The sequence below is a fragment of the Athene noctua genome, chromosome 1 (genome assembly GCF_965140245.1).
Source record: "Athene noctua chromosome 1, bAthNoc1.hap1.1, whole genome shotgun sequence".
NCBI lineage: Eukaryota > Metazoa > Chordata > Aves > Strigiformes > Strigidae > Athene > Athene noctua.
In genome coordinates, this window is record NC_134037.1 from 31,402,250 (window position 1) to 31,420,056 (window position 17,807).

Genomic DNA, 17,807 nt, shown 5'->3' on the forward strand with positions numbered 1-17,807 from the left:
ATTTATTTTAAAATTACTATATTAAAAAGATCAGGATATTAAACTCTAGTTCAGAAATAGAGGAATTTTGAAAAAATAAAATTTTGTAGTCATATAAAATGACAAGCTGATATTTATTGTAATTCAGTGAGTTATAGGCCACTGTTAGATACTAAACCTAAGAGCATTGTTTTTCTCAGATTACATGCAGCGTCTTGAAGAAATGTTATCTCAAATGGATATGGAGTTTTATGTTATATATTATGTACATATATATTCTTATTGGTATAACACAAACTTGCTGATACAGTGAGTCAAGTAAAGAAAAGAAAACATTGGCTAACACACATTTCCCTTTGAAGCAGGGAAAAAACTAATACTTCAGATGCTGTTTTTGACAAATACTATCAAGTGACAACTTTTTAACAGTCTATCCATTTTATTAAGATTGTGAATGAAAATGAAAAGTTTGCCCTTCTTCAAAACAAGTGAAAATAAAAATAGTTGCCAACTATATTGCCCCTCATAGAAAACTGAATTTCTATCACTGCCTAATTTTCCCACTATCTAATTTTTATTTCATCATTCAAACAGCTTGTACCAGAAAAATCCTAAACAGTGCCTAATGTACCATGTTTGGTAGACTTCTCTTTGGAGGGAGTTTCAGGAAACAAGACTGTAGATTGCTGGGACTGAACATCAACAACTATAAATCTAATTTTTCAGTTAAAAATGATTTGGTTTTACAAACCTAGCAAGACCTGGATTGAAAACCAGATGCTTCTCATTTTTTTCCCAGTGTATGCTAATTCTCTAGAGAAGATACTTCAAGTGATACAATTAAGGTACAAGCTTCATATCATCCTGTTTTTTTAAAAGTTTACCATACTAAGATGACTTCAGTGCTCACATTGCCAATGTAGCACCTAGAGACCTGTCTTAATTTCTGAATCTAGCCAGCTGCAGATACTGAAAACTGTTGAGAGATTTACAAAACAAATTAAAGCTGTTACCAGTATAAAAGTGAAAGTGGGATAGAAAACTGAATTAAACTTTACATGTTGTGCTATTAAAAAAAAAGTCTTTAACCTTTTCTAAGCCTTGCATCAAACACCACTAAATAGCTGGAAAGGAAATGTCAGAGAGTATTTACCAAACAGGAAGAGGAAATTTTTGGAAGTCGGAAGTCGACTGGGTTGTAAACAGCCTAACTTTAGGATAGTCTTAAAGACTCTTCCTGGTGAATGCAGTCTCTTCCATCTCTTTGTGTGTTTGCATGTGTCTTTTTTTTTTTCTTTTTTTTTAGTTTTTATTACCCTTTTCAAATAACTTGAATACTTAATATATAAATGAAATATGTTCATTCCAGTAAAGCACTGGCAGTGATTAATTATGTCTTCTGTTTCCTACTTTTATCAATCTTGCAGTCAACTAACTTCTGCCAGTCTTCTACATTGACTTGGAAAGCAAAGCTGGGCAAGTCACTTTCTAAAAGTGTCTCTATTTATTATCTGAGAGCAAACAGCAGTTAAATTTCTTACTGCAAGACCATCTCAAGAAGGTTGTTTATGAGAAATGAGAAAAATGATACAAAAACTTAGTAGGAACCAAAGTGTCTAGTGTCTGAAGTACATATTCCCTGGTGCTCACTGGGAACAAGACAGAGCATCTGCAGTTTTTCAAGAAACTGCGTCAGGGGACACCTATCCAGAATGACAAATACTTGTTTTGGGAAAACTGAGTCCTGGAAGAAATCAAAAACGGGAGAAATACACAGCAGTATATATGACTTACACAATACTGTTACTGATCATATTTATCATGATGAGCAATTCTTAACAGTAGACATGTGAAGGAAGGTTTGGAAGGGCTTGGAAATTTTATGGGATAAAGAAATATCCATTCTTAATGTAAAAATGTTTAAAAATGACCTTTGGGAAGGATCTTAAACTTATGCTTCAGGGCAATCACTCCCTCTGACCAATTAAATTGATACCTGTAAGCACTGGTAGATGAAGATGTGGAGGAAAAAAAGCTTTTCAGATGACTTCTTCAGGCTTTTCTCTGAAATCTCATTACAATAAAATCAGGCAGAGAATAAGATGAAGCTCAGGTCTGAAATTAAATGGTAATTCCTATGATCCATTTTCTCTCCCCAAATTCTCTAACATATCACAGTACAAAGAACTATGCATCAGTATTACAGTATTAGACAGAAAGTTATTGAAAATTATATCAAATATGCAAACAAAAGTTTTACAGCAATGTTCAAAAGGTGAAAAAGATTATTTTACAAAAGTTGTTTGACTTGTTTCTATCATTAGTGCTTTCTAGGATTTCTTCTACATGAAGTACATAGTTGGAGAAAAAAAATCTGTTTACGTGACTATGTAAGCCATTACTTGGTACTATACTATAATAGCTTCTGAAAGGAAAAAATTATCCCACTGGGATTAGTTCCTAGGGAAAACCACTATTTTTCCAGTAGAGATGAATGGAAACTTGGTGAACACGGATCTTTAGCTGTGTCCTACACAACTGAAATTGAGAGTTTCAGCATGAAACCTTCAGGAAATAACAAAGGTTCGCAGGTAAAACCATGTACAGAGAGAGTATTTAATTCCACTTACATTAATATATACAATTTATGAAACTTAAGAGAAATTTTATTAGAATTACACTGTTTGTCACATTCAGACATAGAACACACCTTATATATATATTTAAATATAATTAAATATAAATAGTAGTTGAAAGTATAGAAGTTTTTATAGTAAAAAGCATCTCCCTGGTACTATTACTATGTCAGATTGACTTATTAATGCTTATTTATAAACACAGGATCAAATTCTAAGGTACTAACTAACCACATTCATGCATGCTCGCACACACATGCACTTGTCAAAAATCATATGACTCACCTGGAGACTAATTTTGAAATGTCCATTTTTAATGCTGAACTTAGATGGAAAAACAATTTTTATTATTATTCCGGACTTCAAAAATGACCAATTTGCTTAAATATTGCCCTCCTTGCCCTTGCCCTTGCCCTGTGACCTTCTCTAAAAAGTAATAATCTATATATCTGAATGACAAGGTGAAACAGGGTATGCTAAAAAAATGTTACAGTGAAGTCTTTTTTTTTTTTTGATACCTACTTTGTTTTCTCAATTTTCACATGCAAGGTATAACAAAACCAAATAGCCATATGCTACACTAACTTTTTCAGTGAATACCCTTAAAAAAAACCCCAAACAAACAAGCAAGCAAACAAGACCTGCCATTTCATACAATGACTTGAAAGACAATGTCCTTCAAATTCTTTATGTGACCAAAATTTATGGACAAGCGAATGCAGTTTAAAAAAAGTTTTTCTTATACAGAGAAGTTGATACACTATTTCTATATTTGTTTTAAAATAAGAAATAATATTTTCACTTATTGTTTTATACTTCTTGTGACAATTTTGTATTGTAAAAACTTATTCAAAAATACCCTCAAGGATCCTAGTAAACTAGGTCTTCCTATCTGAGCTAGCAGTTTTTATATGAAGCATAGCCCTATTTTTAAACTTGTGGATAGTCACTCAAGATACAAGGTAGTAACACTTATGTTTGAAACATACCAGCAGGTAGGAACTCTGCAAAACAGTAAATACAGGATTTTACACAATAATATATTAACCATTTTCAACTATCACATTATATGACTTGTTAATTTAATATAACCAGAGAAATCTTCTTTTTAAAATGATATTGTAACTTTTATGATAGATTTTTTGCTGGTTTTCTCAATAATGACTACAAAAAGGCAAAATCACTGTTAGCAATAAGTGTGCATTTTGTGTACATGTAGTCAGAATATATATTTTAGAAAAAAGAAAAAAAAAAAGAAAAATAAGAATGCCACAAATATCACAAAGTTTTAAAGAGAGGAACAGCAACAATACCAAAGGTGATATGTGTTTGAATCACTTGTGTAGTATGCTTTAGTATTCTATATGGAATTCAGAATAAAGAAGCAGCATACTACATCTTAAAGCACTGTGAAATTTTAAACTTTGTTCCAGGTGTTGGATTTTATTTGGGCATGCATGTTTTGGGTAATGTTGAATTAAATATTCTCTGTGTGTGGCTAGAAAAAACTGAAATGTTCTGTTACAGGCACATTCCCAACTGTTCAGCCACTGCATCTTGTATAATGGGGACATGAATGTGATTCCCAGTAGCTATTCTTGTTTGGATTCTGTTTCATGAAGTCAGAAAACAACTTAGCTAGAAAAACAAAAACAAAACCCCCAACCAATATATACATAAAGGCATCATGTGTCATTTCAGGCAATGCATTTTTAAAAGGTTTGCTTAAAAAAACAGAATATAGCAATATCAATTGCCATTCAGATATAAGCCTTAAAATAGTGTTATTTCGAAACTGGGCAGCTGATTAATTTGTTTTAGATTTGTGTTTTGCTTTCGGGTGTGTTTTTTTCCTACTAGTATTTAGTGTCTCATTTCCAGACACTGTTGTCTTAATTTATATAGACGATGCTAATTCTCTAGCAGATTGAAGTTTACTGTTCAATTTTAAAACTTTAAAATGGTAAGGAGACAGAGTAGTTTTAACTAGATGCCGTACTACCATTGTAAATATCACTAGTAGAATGTGACAAGACAGAACATGCATCTATTAAAAGAAGGGGTAGCCATGATTGGGGTATGTTTCTTAATGTTTTGCCTTCATACCCCACTTTTACAGTCTCTTACCATTTTCAATTTTTCCTATTTCTATTTTTCTATTTAATTGGCAAAATGCCTCTGTAGATATTTAAAATGATTTGATATAATGTCTGAATATCAATATAAATATTCAGTTGAGTGTCAGAATGATAATTTTTCTCTACTTTTGCAAAGAATCACTAGGGAACACAGCTATAGCAACTATTCCATCAGGCATATTGCACACATTAAGCTTTTTTAGCCATATTATTTGTTTGTTTTAAATACTAATTCCAAATTCTGTTTGATTTGCTAGTATAGGACCAACCTCTCTAAAATGAATGTGTTACCACTTTACATCTATGAAATATTAATTTACCCTTCATGCAATATCATACAAAAAGAGCAACACATCAATTTGATCCAAACTGAATAAGCAAGGGAGCAATAAGGCATATATTAACCAAAACTTACTAGAAAGTATGCAAGCTAAGAGCACCAAAACTTCTTCTCAACAAGATTTCTAAAAAATATTTCTAAAAAAATCCAGAACTAGAATTCACTTGGTCAACTACTTTTTTTAAAATAACATATTAACATTTTTATGACTACAGTTTTTAGTTGAACGTGTAAAGACATGTTAAGAGTACCATTTAGCATATGCATAAGTATTAAATTAATTTACTTTACATTAACATGTAGCAAATAAAACTACAATGTACTTGTTCTTTTTCCCATTATAAGCTTGTCATATGTCAAATAAAGCATTTTACTATATATGCAGATTGTAAGAAAAATAAAGGACATGATATGCATGCTTATTATACTATTTATTTCGATACTATTATAGTTAGTATTTTTGAGACGGAGACACAAGCATTTGTTGTTATGAAATGGAATAAATAGGAAGAAATTGTCATTAACATAATTACTTATTCTTATGGCTTTGACAGTAAGAATGGGGTTTAATTAAACAAAGAAGTGCAACGTAATGAAAACTCATGTATATATACTTATATGCATATTTATAGATTAATTGTACATGGAGTGGTATAGGAACGTGTTAATATACCAACTTTATCTAACCGTCCCCCATGGAAACTACAGTTCCATCATCAGACAACTTAAGAATAAAACTGAAACGCCTGTGTTCCCTCTCCTCCCAGCATCAATGAAATGTTAGTTGTTGTTATTATGGGAGGAATAGAGAAGAAATAAAATATTATGCCACTGTATAAATCACAGTGGCCCATAGCTTCGATACGGGGTGTAATTCTTGTCCTCTCATGTCAGTAAAGACAAAATAAAACTAAATAGCCATGAAAAAGGGCAACAAGGATGACCAGAAGTTTGGGATGGCTTCTGATGAAGAAAGGACTGGGAAAGCCAGAAAGGAAAGGAGCATGGGGCAGTATGGCAGTGGCTCACAAAAGCAAGAAAAGGACTTGGAAACAGCTGTGCATTCTGCTTTTCCACATTAGAACTGGGGGACATGAGATAAAGTTAGCAGAAGCAGTGCTTAAAATTAAAAAAGGGAGGAATTTTTCATGCAAAAAAGTTAGACCTGTGGGTCTCCTTGATGAATGGTATTGCCACAGCACAGCTGATGTTGGCAGGAACCTCTGGAGATTGTGTAGTCAAAGCCCCCTCCTCAGAAGAGAAGTTTATATAGGCTCAAGGGAAGACTGTGTAAGTACTCAGAGACTCACTGACTTCTACTGAACAAACCACTACACGCTCAGGAAAACTCCTGTTTCCAAGAGTATGGGAGAATAGTAGAGGACAAATAGTATGCATGCACTTTTCATATTCTTTCCTGGCATTCCACTTATGGCCGTCATTGCAAATAGCATACAGGGTTAGATGGTTCTTGGCTTGAACCTGTACACCCATTCTTGTATTTTCATGTAACCTAATATATACACTCAATGCAAAATAAAATATTCACGCTTCACTAAATCTAAAGAACTAACCAGTCGATTATGAAATTAGCAAATCATGCAGAAACTATCTTGTTATCTACTTATAAATGGAGGGGCATCTGTTTGCACACAAGGGAGACGCAGAAAGATAGTACTGTGTGTGTATTCACAGCACATACAAAAGAGAACCTATTGTTTTATGACTTGCCTGGTTTAAGAGATTCTAATGTTCCCATGAATTAGTGTCACTCCTTCTGTATGATAAAATGACTCTCTTCTCAGTGTTATGAGAAACTTAGATACATAACTCTGTGTAATATTTATTCTGCAACTTTGGTCAGACCTTGTAAGCTGTCTATCAACAGCTAAATGAAATTAAGCTTTTCAGTTAACAATCTTCCAACAGAAGCATGCTTTTTATACTACATGGCACACAAGACATGCCTGAGCGATTCTCCAGATTAATACTTTACTACTGGGTCACTCTTTGGGTTGATGGTGGCACACAGCTGCGCAAATACTCCACGTGTTAAACCTTTTGAAGTACAGGAGAACCTTTTGATTGTTACCTGGAGGTACGGTTGACATGAACAGCTTCAAAGAATAGTTCTATTTCCTTTGGGATAAAGGACTGAATGTACAGTACTGATAAATGACATTTCTGTTTAAAAGACAGTTTCTTACATATAGTGGCATTTAGTCATCTAGTTGACTAGGAAGTCACAGGGAAAATGATAATGCATTATATATTCTTGGCGGTGATAGTCAGAGGCATTCACAGTGTTTTCTATCATTGATAATAATTCCATAATAATGTAATGCTTTTCCATCTTTCTCCTTAATCAAGTTCTGTTCAATTACGTGAAACTATATATGCTGAGGTTTCTGAAAAATGTTGAAATTACGTGACACCTTTGCCTTCTAATTCTGTTTTCTCCTATTGAATTGTGTCTGTTACATTCACTAGATCTGCCATCACTCTCATGATTCCTTTAAACTTTGTCTTTTATTCGCTCTGCCAGACATATCATTGTTATTCAGCCCATTTTAGTTTCCCTGTTCTCAATAGCTGTAATCATACACTGATACTAAATGCATCTTGTTATATCTGCTATATCAAGGAAGGAAATACTTTTAACACAGTTAGGATGCTAGCTATGTAGGTTAGCATGGAACTTCATGCAAAGTGAAAGCATTGATCCCTGATCCAGTATTTGCACTATCTCTGTAACTGCTAGAAGCTGGAACTTGGTAAATTTCCAGACCTCTTTCACAAGCAGTCATGCTCCCCAGTGACCTGATAGCACATGCAAGTGTTAATGCAAGCCTGGCCCGCTTCTGCTTTTATTTAGGTGCAACCTGCTGCCTTGCAAGCAAAAGCAGTTTGATAGCCTGTATCTGTGTTTTCACTCTGATTGCCTCGTACTCAGACCTCTAGGCAGGCAAGATATATAGGAAAAACTATGTATGTGAGTGTCATAACAAGAAAAAGATAAACAAATGAAAATTAACCTTCCTTTAACGACCTGTACATCATTTGTTACTTTCTAAGTTTCTGTATGGTAATGAACGTGAGTACATGGTAAACGGTTAGCAACCTGTTACACCACTTAGACACGCGCAAGTCTATGGGGCCAGATGGGATCCACCCAAGAGTACTGAGGGATCTTGCAGAAGTGCTCACCAAGACACTTCCCGTCATTTATCAACAGTCCTGGGTAATCAGGGAGGTACCAGTCGGCTGGAATCTAGAAAATGTGATGGCTATCTACAAGAAAGGCCTGAAAGAGGATCCAGGGAACTACAGGCCTGACAGTCTGACCACCATTCTGGGGAAGGTTATGGAGCAGATCATCTTGAGTGCCATGACATGGCACATACAGGACAACCAGGTGATTGGGCCCAGTCAGCATGGGTTTATGAAAGGCAGGTCCTGCTTGACAAACCTGATCTCCTTCTATGACAAGGTGACCTGCTTAGTGGATGAGGGAAAGGCTGTGGGTGTTGTGTACCTACACTTCAGTAAAACCCTTGACACTGTTTCCCACAGCATTCTCTTGGATAAACCATCTGCTCATGGCTTGGACAAATGTACTCTTTGGTGGGTAAAAAACTGGCTGGATGGCTGAACCAGAAGAGTTGTGGTGAATGGAGTTAAATCCATCAGACACCAAGTTGGGTGGGAGTGTTGATCTACTTGAGGGTAGAAAGGCTCAGGTCCTGCACTTAGGTCACAACAACTCCATGTAATTCTACAGGCTTGGGGAAGAGTGGCAGGAAATCTGCCTGGAGGAAAATGACCTGGGGGTGTTGGTTGACAGCCGGCTGAACAGGAGCCAGCGGTGTGACCAGATGGCCAAGAAGGCCAATGGCATCCTAGCTTGCATCAGAAATAGTGTGGCCAGAAAGACTAGGGAAATGACTGTTCCCCTGTACTCGGCACTGGTGAGGCTGCACTTTGAATACTGTGTTCAGATTTAGGTCCCTCACTACAAGAATAATGTTGAGGTGCTGGAGCGTGTCCAAAGAAAACCAGCAGAGCTGGTGAAGGCTCTAGAGTACAAGTCTTACAAAGAGAAGCTCAGGGAACTGGGTTTATTTAGTCTGGGGAAAAGAAGGTTGAGAGGAGACCTCATCGCTCTCTACAACTACCTGAAAGATGTTTGTAGCGAGGTGGGTGTCAGTCTTCTCCCAAGTAACAAGTGATAGGATGAGAGGAAACAGCCTCAAGTTATGCCAGGAGAGGTTTAGATTGGACATTAAGAAAAAATTCTTCACTGAAAGGGTAGTCAAGCACTGGAACAGGTTTTCCAGGTAAATGGTTGAGTCACCACTCCTGTAGGTATTTAAAAGACCTGTAGATGTGGTAGTTAGGGACGTGGTTTAGTGGTGGACTTGGCAGTGCTAGGTCACCACTTGGACTTAATGGTCTTAGAGGTCTTTTCCTACCTGAAAAATTCTATGATTCTATGATGCTGGCAAAATTTACTTCTTACTTTTTCAAGGTGGACTCCATTGTCACAGCCATTGATGCATTTGTCAGCTTCACACTGGATTATTACAATTTACTAAGGAAAATTTCTCATGGAGACATGCAAAGGCAAATTAATTGAAAATGTGTTTGCACTCATGTTAAGAAGTGTTTCTTTGTAATGTGCAATAGTTTCCAATTTAAATATATGACTGTCACTTATCAAACCCTAATCAACTTTGATTCTTCAAAATCATACATATTATCTCCTTTTGCTTAACATGACAGAATGAATAGTGGCTTTTTTGGATAGAGTTGCCTAGATCTCCCTACAAGACTGCACCTCTAGGCTCCCCACAACTATTTGCTTCATACTAGCAATATATTGTTTACCTTATACATGCTCTAAGACAAGCCATTCTGCTATATTGTTTCTTATGTGCAGTCTGCATGCCAGAGTTAGAGAGTAATATGTTTTTCAGACTCCAGTTTTCTGCTCATACAACATCTCCACTCTTGGATTATTTTAATCAATTTCCTGAATCCCTGCAGAGGACCTGGCTAGTTATGAGGTCTGGTGCTCCAACGGAACATTTTGCTCACACAGATCAAGCAAATTAAAATAGAAGGGAACTGGCAACAAGATATTTTAAAATCCAAACTTTGCTTCCTTATCAGTAGAAATCAGGAATGTGAATATATTAGTTTTTACCAGCTGTTCCTAAGCAGCACAAGAATAAGATTATAGGACAGCTTTGGGTTTTAATTATGTTTATACATGTGCTCCAGCTGTGGCAAGAAAAGAATTAAATAAAGTAAATATATAAAAGAATGTAATGCAAATGTTTTCAAGAGCAAATTGATTTTACTGAGAGAAAGAAAAGGGAAGAATAGTTGCAAGAAGAAAACAAAAGGTTATTCTAAGTGCCAAATGGCATGTGAATAATCCCAAGTAAGAAAAAAATTTAAGTTGCTTTCAAGTTTTGTGGATGTGTTTTCACAGATACTTGAATTCAATTTAATGTGACACACTCCACCATAATCCTAGTCCCTTATCCTTATGAAAGTCAGAGGTCAGGTTAAATTATACAGATTTCACATCTTTTTCCAGCATAATTTCTACCACTTCAAGATGTCTGAAAATGGTATATTTCAAAGATTCTGACAAGATGTTCCAAGGATTCTAGCTTATGTATACAATGTACTACTATGACTGCTTTTGACAACATTGTTTGCCCCTTTAACTTAGTATTCAAGCAGTTACTAGGTTATAGACTTTTACAAACGTAAACTTGTAAAATTTGAATGCTTAGTAAAATATGAGTCAAAGGTCCTTCAATCTTTTTTCATGTACATGTGGGATTATAAAGAGCAGTATCCAGCCTTTAACTACTTATCATTACATTAATTACAATCAGTTCATTGTCACAAATAAGAATGACTGGTCGATATCATGATAAATATTTTAAAATAACTGCACTTTATTTGGAGGAAACATAGAACAACATATTCCTATTTTAGAATTATTTCTTACTAAAATCTCATGAACTGGAAGTAAAATCTTGATGTTCTGTTGATCGGTTATTCTGTTGACCAAATATTCACATGCAATTACCTGCCCTTAGAATACAAAAATCAAGCTCATAGAATTGTCTTGTGAGTAAAAACTAATTTCTGAAAGGCACTGCCAAAAAAGCTTCAGTTCTGAACCAAATAATGTAGTCAAATATAATCCAAAAAAGTAAATTTAAAAAGAACCAGTCTCCCTTTATGAATCAAAGGATAGGATCAAAATTACTCATGAACCTACACATTTCTAAGACCAACAAAGTTATCCTATACCAGTAAATACATTTAAATTCTGAAAAAAGATTACTCAGAGTAGATGACAAAAGACAGAATGACATAAAAAATTACCTCTTTTTTCCCTAACAAAAACATTACAAAAAACAGATGTGCTATAATGTGATTAAAAAGTACAATTAAGTTATAGTATTCAACAACTTAATCTAAGGCAAGGCCTGTTCATATTATTTTCACCTGATCAGACTGAAAGCACTGCGTAGATAATCCTTCTCAAGATAGTATGACTTCTGAACCTATTCAGCAGGAAATACCTGAAATGCACATTTGAAAAAGGCTCAATTGCAAGCATGAGCGGGGAGGAAGGAATTTATTAAATTATTTTTATTTGTACTTTTTAAAATCCCAAGCCAAACATACAAAATGTTCTGGGATCAAAAGATGTAAAAGTGAAGATGAACCAACTGTGGATTAAATATAATGAAAATGTGAGTACTTTATGTGCAATAGTTTCTCTTCCTCAAAATAACTGGAAAGTACTATGAAAAGGCTTCAGAACTCCTATTACATACTCATTATATCAACCATATGTAGGTTGGGTTGAATTGTCTTCTGAAAGTCCCCCTGAGCCCAATGATAGCTTTATTATTAATTTGCTCATTTATATAGTGTTTGTTGTTGTGACAGCCAATTCCTATAATTAAGAAGACTAAGATACAAAGGAAGGTAGGTGGGAATCCTTTCAGATGGTAATCTGTTTCCTGAAGCCCTGTTTCAGTGGCACTCTGCCCAGGATAGAAATGAATTACAACTCCCAGCACCCCTTTCATTTCCAATGAGTTGTTTTAATTTTAAACCAAAGGTTTGAAGACAGAGAGATATTTCAGATAGCACACAATTCAAAGGCTATCCCAATGGGTATTTTTCATATCCGTTTCAGGAAGAAGCCTGTAGGGTTGTTCACGTAATTGACTCCTACATAATTCAAGAAAAGTTGAACTATTAACTATACTACCGGGTAAAATATCACATACATCATAGCTGAAGCTGGCAGTGCTGCCCATAGTTAAGGCAGCCTGACACCCATTACTGGACACTTTTCATTACTTGCTCTTTCCAGTTTTACCAGCCACAATAATACAAACATCCAAGCTAGATCCCCAAAACAAAGAGACTCTAAACGTTACTGTTTTTTTTTTGTCTTTCCTCCTGCCCTTTCCATAGTGAGTGTGTAACAGGTATTAAGACTCTTATTCGTTTGGATGTTTGTGGTGTTTTGCTAGAGTAGGAGCTATTTCTCTCTTCCTTATTCTTCAGTTATTCCGCTTTTCTATGTTCTACATCAGTCCTATTCTCCAGTCTGTACATGAGTTTTGTTCACAGTGCTTAAAGTAAGTGGAAGGAATGGCAGAAAAGGAGTAGTGTTCACAGTACAGGAGCAAACCTGACCTAATAATTTTTTTGTTTCTTATTTCCACTTGTACACGTTATGTGGAATGGTAGAAGCTGATGAAGGATAAGGAGTTTTATCTGTCTTCTGAAGCATATCCATGTAGAAGAGGCAATCATCTGAAAAAAGTCTTTTTCAGATGATTCAGATGATTCAGATGATTCAGATGTCCCAGACCCCACAGAAGAATAAAGTTATATCAAGTATGGCACTTCTTTTTGCAGGACCACAACTGTATCTCATACCAACTTACCTTACTGCAGTCTTACATCACTCATGAAAACCACTGTGATCTTGTCAACTCCAAAAATCCTGATTTTAATTGTCTGCAATTTTTCTGACTGATTCCATGAACAGCTCCTCCTGATAGCCAATGGTAGGCTCAGAAGCAAGTGCAAGGTAGCTACACTTAAAATGTTTGGAATAAGTTCCCAAGCAGAAGAGAATATAAGTAATTTAATTTAATTCAGAAAATTCATTTGTGAAAGAAGAAAGGATGCTGCAGCACCCAAAACTTGAAAAAAAGAGGCTAGAATGAACATGAGCAAGAAAATAAGAAATAGGAGAATGCACAGGATGGAATTTTCAGACTGGTGATCAAACAATAAGGGCTAATCAAATTACCAGACATGTGAGCCACAGAAACAGTCTTTATGCATGCAGCAGCCCACTGCAGAAGTAAGAAAATGTGAATCATATTAGCATGTATTGAGAGGTTTAAGCTAAATCTTAATATATTTGAGTTATCATGGGACCAATACTGTTTAATATCTTCATCAATGACATACATAGTGGGACTGTGTGCAACCTCAGCAAGTTTTCAGATGACACCAAGCTGAGTGCTGCAGTTGATTCACTTGAGGGAAGGGATGCCACCCAGAGGCACCCCAACAAGCATGAGTGATCTCATGCAAATCTCAATAAGTTCAACAAGCTCAGGTGCAAGGTCCTGCACCTGGGTCAGGCAGCCCCTGGTATCAAAACAGACTGGGGGATGAAGGGATTGGGAGCAGCCCTGTGAAGAAGACTTGGGGATATTTGTAGATGAAAAATATGGCATGAGCCAGCAATGTGTGCTTGCAGGCTAGAAAGCCAGTTGTATCTTGGGCTGTATAACAGGAAGCATGGCCAGCAGGTCAAAGGAAGTGTTCCTCCTCTTTTACTGTGCTCTGGTGAGACCCCCCACTGGAGTACTCTGCTCAGCTCTGGAGCCCTCAGCACAAGACAGACATGGACCTGTTAGAGTAGGTCCAGAGGATGGTCACAAAAATGATCAGAGGGCTCTAACAGCTCTCCTGTGAAGAAAGGCTGAGAGAGTTGGGGATGTTTAGTCTGAAGAAGGCTCCAGGGAGACATTATAATGGCCTTTCAATTTATAAAGGAGGCTTATAAGAAAGATGAAGAAAAACTTTTTGCCAGGGCCTGTAGTAACAGGACAAGGGGCAATATTTTTTAAACTGAAAGAGGGTGGATTTAGATTGGATATAAGGAGACTTTTTTTAACATGAGGGTGGTGAGACACTGGGATGGGTTGCTCAGAGTTGTGGATGCCCTGTCATTGGAAGTGTTCAACACCAGGTTGGACGGGGATTTGAGAAACTGAATCCAGTGAAAGATGTCCCTAGCCCATGGCATAGGGTTGGGCTACATGATCTGTAAAGGTCCCTTCCAAACTCAAAATATTCTGTGATTTTATGATCATGAATATAATTATTCTATCTCATTTGACATGTGGAGATTTTATCTGTTAATGTGTCATTGTAACTTCACCATCTAGTTGTAGGATAGAAATTAATCACTGATGATGATCATCTCAGATTCTGGAAAATACCAGCAATCAATGAAAGTATTTGCTTAAATTACAACAACAGTAATTTGTGGCTGTCCATGGGCCATTTGCCTTGTTAATTCTGTTGAATACTAATGAAATTCTGTAACAATTAAAAGAAGGATACAACGGATCAACAGGCGGAAACTAAGCTACAGACTGGAATATGTTTGTTTCCTAATCTTCTTCATTTCATAAGAAATAAAATAAATTTAATTTCTTATAATGCATTAAAAAGCTATCAAACTGTTACACACAACTAAGAACAATCATTCTTGCCTTAACATTAGCAGGTGGGGATTTTTTTTAATAAAACTATTTTCTTTAAGCTTCAACTTTGACTATCAATCAAAATCCAGATATTGAACATATGATCATATAGGGGAAGATATTTATGCTTCATTCTTAGGAATGTTTATAAATAATTTTCCTAGTATTTAATATTTCTACAAATTTAGCAATTGAATATGGACTTAGATAATAATTGTGATTTGATATATTTATTAGATGGAGTGCAGAATGATGTATACAATCTATAGAGTAGCTTAATTTTAAAGGTGTTTCGCTATATTACAAGTATATAAGCCATAAATTTACATGTATTTAGTCAGAAGCATTAAACAGCCAGAGAATGATGATGATGGATCATTGGAAATTTCTTTGACTATATGTCTGTGCACACATACTATACAACCTACCTGTCATCTACATTTGATAGCAAATTAATTTTCTCATTGAGTACAAAACTAAGGAGTACATACATATCCATAAACATAATGCTTTAAAATTTTTTAGGGTTGGTTTATGTTAGAAGTTTCCACATATAATTCTGAAAAGCACTAGAAGATAAGTTTCCAGATAAAAGGGCCTAATGTTAAACAGTGAATGGTTTAAAATAACAATATTTTTGAGCACTAGATTGAGCATCAAATCCAACTGAGTTCACATACTGCAAATAATAACACCGCCCTGAAATCTTAGCAAATTAACGTGTGTTAACTAAAGCAGTTATATGACAGTTTTCATACTAACCTGCAATGAAAAGTTCTTCCAGGTCCATCAACACATACACCTTCATTGTAACAGAGAACTGAGTTCAGTGGAGGATCACTGCAAACATCAACATCAACTTCACAAAACCTGCCAGTGTACCCTCTCAGGCAAGTACAAACAAATGCATCGACTGCATCTTGACAAGAACCTCCATTAAAGCAGGGAGCAGATTCACATTCCTGAGGAGACAAACAATAAAACACATTACTTATTCATTTCAAGTGCAAGTGACTGAATCTGGAGATTAGAAAAAGAGTATTGGACTTTTTTATTGTCTGATAAACAGAAGTCTCTAATTTGGCACAACTTTTGTTTATAGAGAGATGCTTTGATTACAGCTCATATTCACTCTTGAAACTATGCTTGTTCCTACTAATTAATCTTGGAGAAATGCAAATATATTTTTACATAAGCAGTCTTACAGCCATAAATATGTGCTTCCCACTCATGATTCTTTTATTAAAAATTTAAAGCGTATTTTCAATTCACAGTTTATACAATTATTCCTTCTAAGTTTTTATAGTGGGCCCTATTGCAGTGAGAAAAGCCACAGTAGTAAGACAATTCTGGACAGAATAAGAACATCACTTATATTAACCAACACACACAAGCCTTTTATCAGTATTTCCTGATAATGTTTTCTTATTACCAATTAAAGTGTAATATTGTAAACAGAAACATGTAGAAATGTTTATGTGTTCACATAATAACAATTCCCTCTGATAAAGCTAATATGAAAGTCATCAAATTCAAACCATGCATAGTAGGAGCAAATTAACGTTTTTTCAGAATTACAGGAAAGTTTAGTTAGTGAAATTGCCAGTGCAAAAAATGTGGGTTTGCCCTTGAGCACAGAAAACTAGTTTTTGCCTGTATCCCATAGGAGTTTTATTTTGCTGCTGCCACCCAAATAGTCTAGCTAAATCCAATATTTTAAATTTATTCTCACAGTCTTGTAACTTTAGATGGTTTAATTCTTTAAGGATATCCAAGGGCACTCAGATTTCCTGCAGGTACTACAGTTGCTTTGACAGAATGTAAATTGAGATATCCATGGGGAATTGTGAGAAAACAACTTATTTCCCGATAAGCTCTCTAGCTGGATGTATATAGGATGATTTATTAGTGAGCATTACATAAACTAATTGAATTATACATCCCACAGGAAGACAGTGATAGCTATACAGACTGCTAGAAATCCTGCGTCTAGGTTCTAGAAGCGGTCTTTTGCTTTATTAATTACATTTGTTGCTGGCAAACATAAGTCTTCTTTGTTTATTAAAAATTCTCAATTCACGGTTTCAACTTTGTGGCTTTTTTTCAAATCCAGTAACTTCTCTTGTCTAGTGTTCTTAATTTATATTCACTTGTATCCATCTCTACAACTTCCATTTTTACAGCTTTGCTCATTAGCAGAATAAATTAAAAATCTATCAATTAATGGATCAAATTTTAACCTAATCATAGTTCAAAAGATAAATTCAAAAATATCAAAATCATTGAAGTAACTAAGGATAAGTTCAAAGCTCAGAAAAAATGGTCACAGCTTTGCAAAATGAATATAAAACCTTTTAATTTTCTTATATGGAATGCATCATTCTTGTAAAATTTTGTAAAACTGCTCACGGTAATTATTTTTTACAGTAATATAAAATCTAGACAGTTTGTAGGAAAGAAATCACACCTATCACTTTCCAGTATATTTTGATGTGCTGCAGTTAAAAGATCATCATTCAACCTGCAAAAATCCATAGTACACTCTGTTACCAGAGAAGTGCTAGTCTGCACTGTTCTTAACCCAGGCAAAAAAAAAAATTGTTTCAGAAACAAAAATATGTTAAAAGGCCACAAATAATTTTATCCCAAAGTAAATGAGCTATGACACTACCAGCAAATGTAATTGGTAGGCGAGATGAACAAGGGTGTTAGATGGCCCACTGAAGTTGTGCCACGGCTGTGATCAAGTCCTTCCTATCTCAGATCCTGACTAACTTTACAGCTTTGGCATTAGGAAACAGCTGGGTCTACAGAAAATTTCTGAGTACCCTGATTCCCTGAAGACAAGCTCACTTAACAACCAATGCTA

At 35.3% G+C, this 17,807-nt stretch overlaps 1 protein-coding gene across 1 annotated transcript in view; it reads right to left on the bottom strand.

Moving 5' to 3' along the window:
- Positions 1 to 17,807, bottom strand: part of EYS (eyes shut homolog) — a 1,054,063-nt gene that overhangs the window by 488,954 nt on the left and 547,302 nt on the right. Inside the window, exon 28 of the mRNA XM_074895818.1 lies at positions 15,701 to 15,900. Coding sequence (XP_074751919.1) covers positions 15,701 to 15,900 — 200 coding nt within the window. The remainder of the gene's footprint in view (positions 1 to 15,700; positions 15,901 to 17,807) is intronic.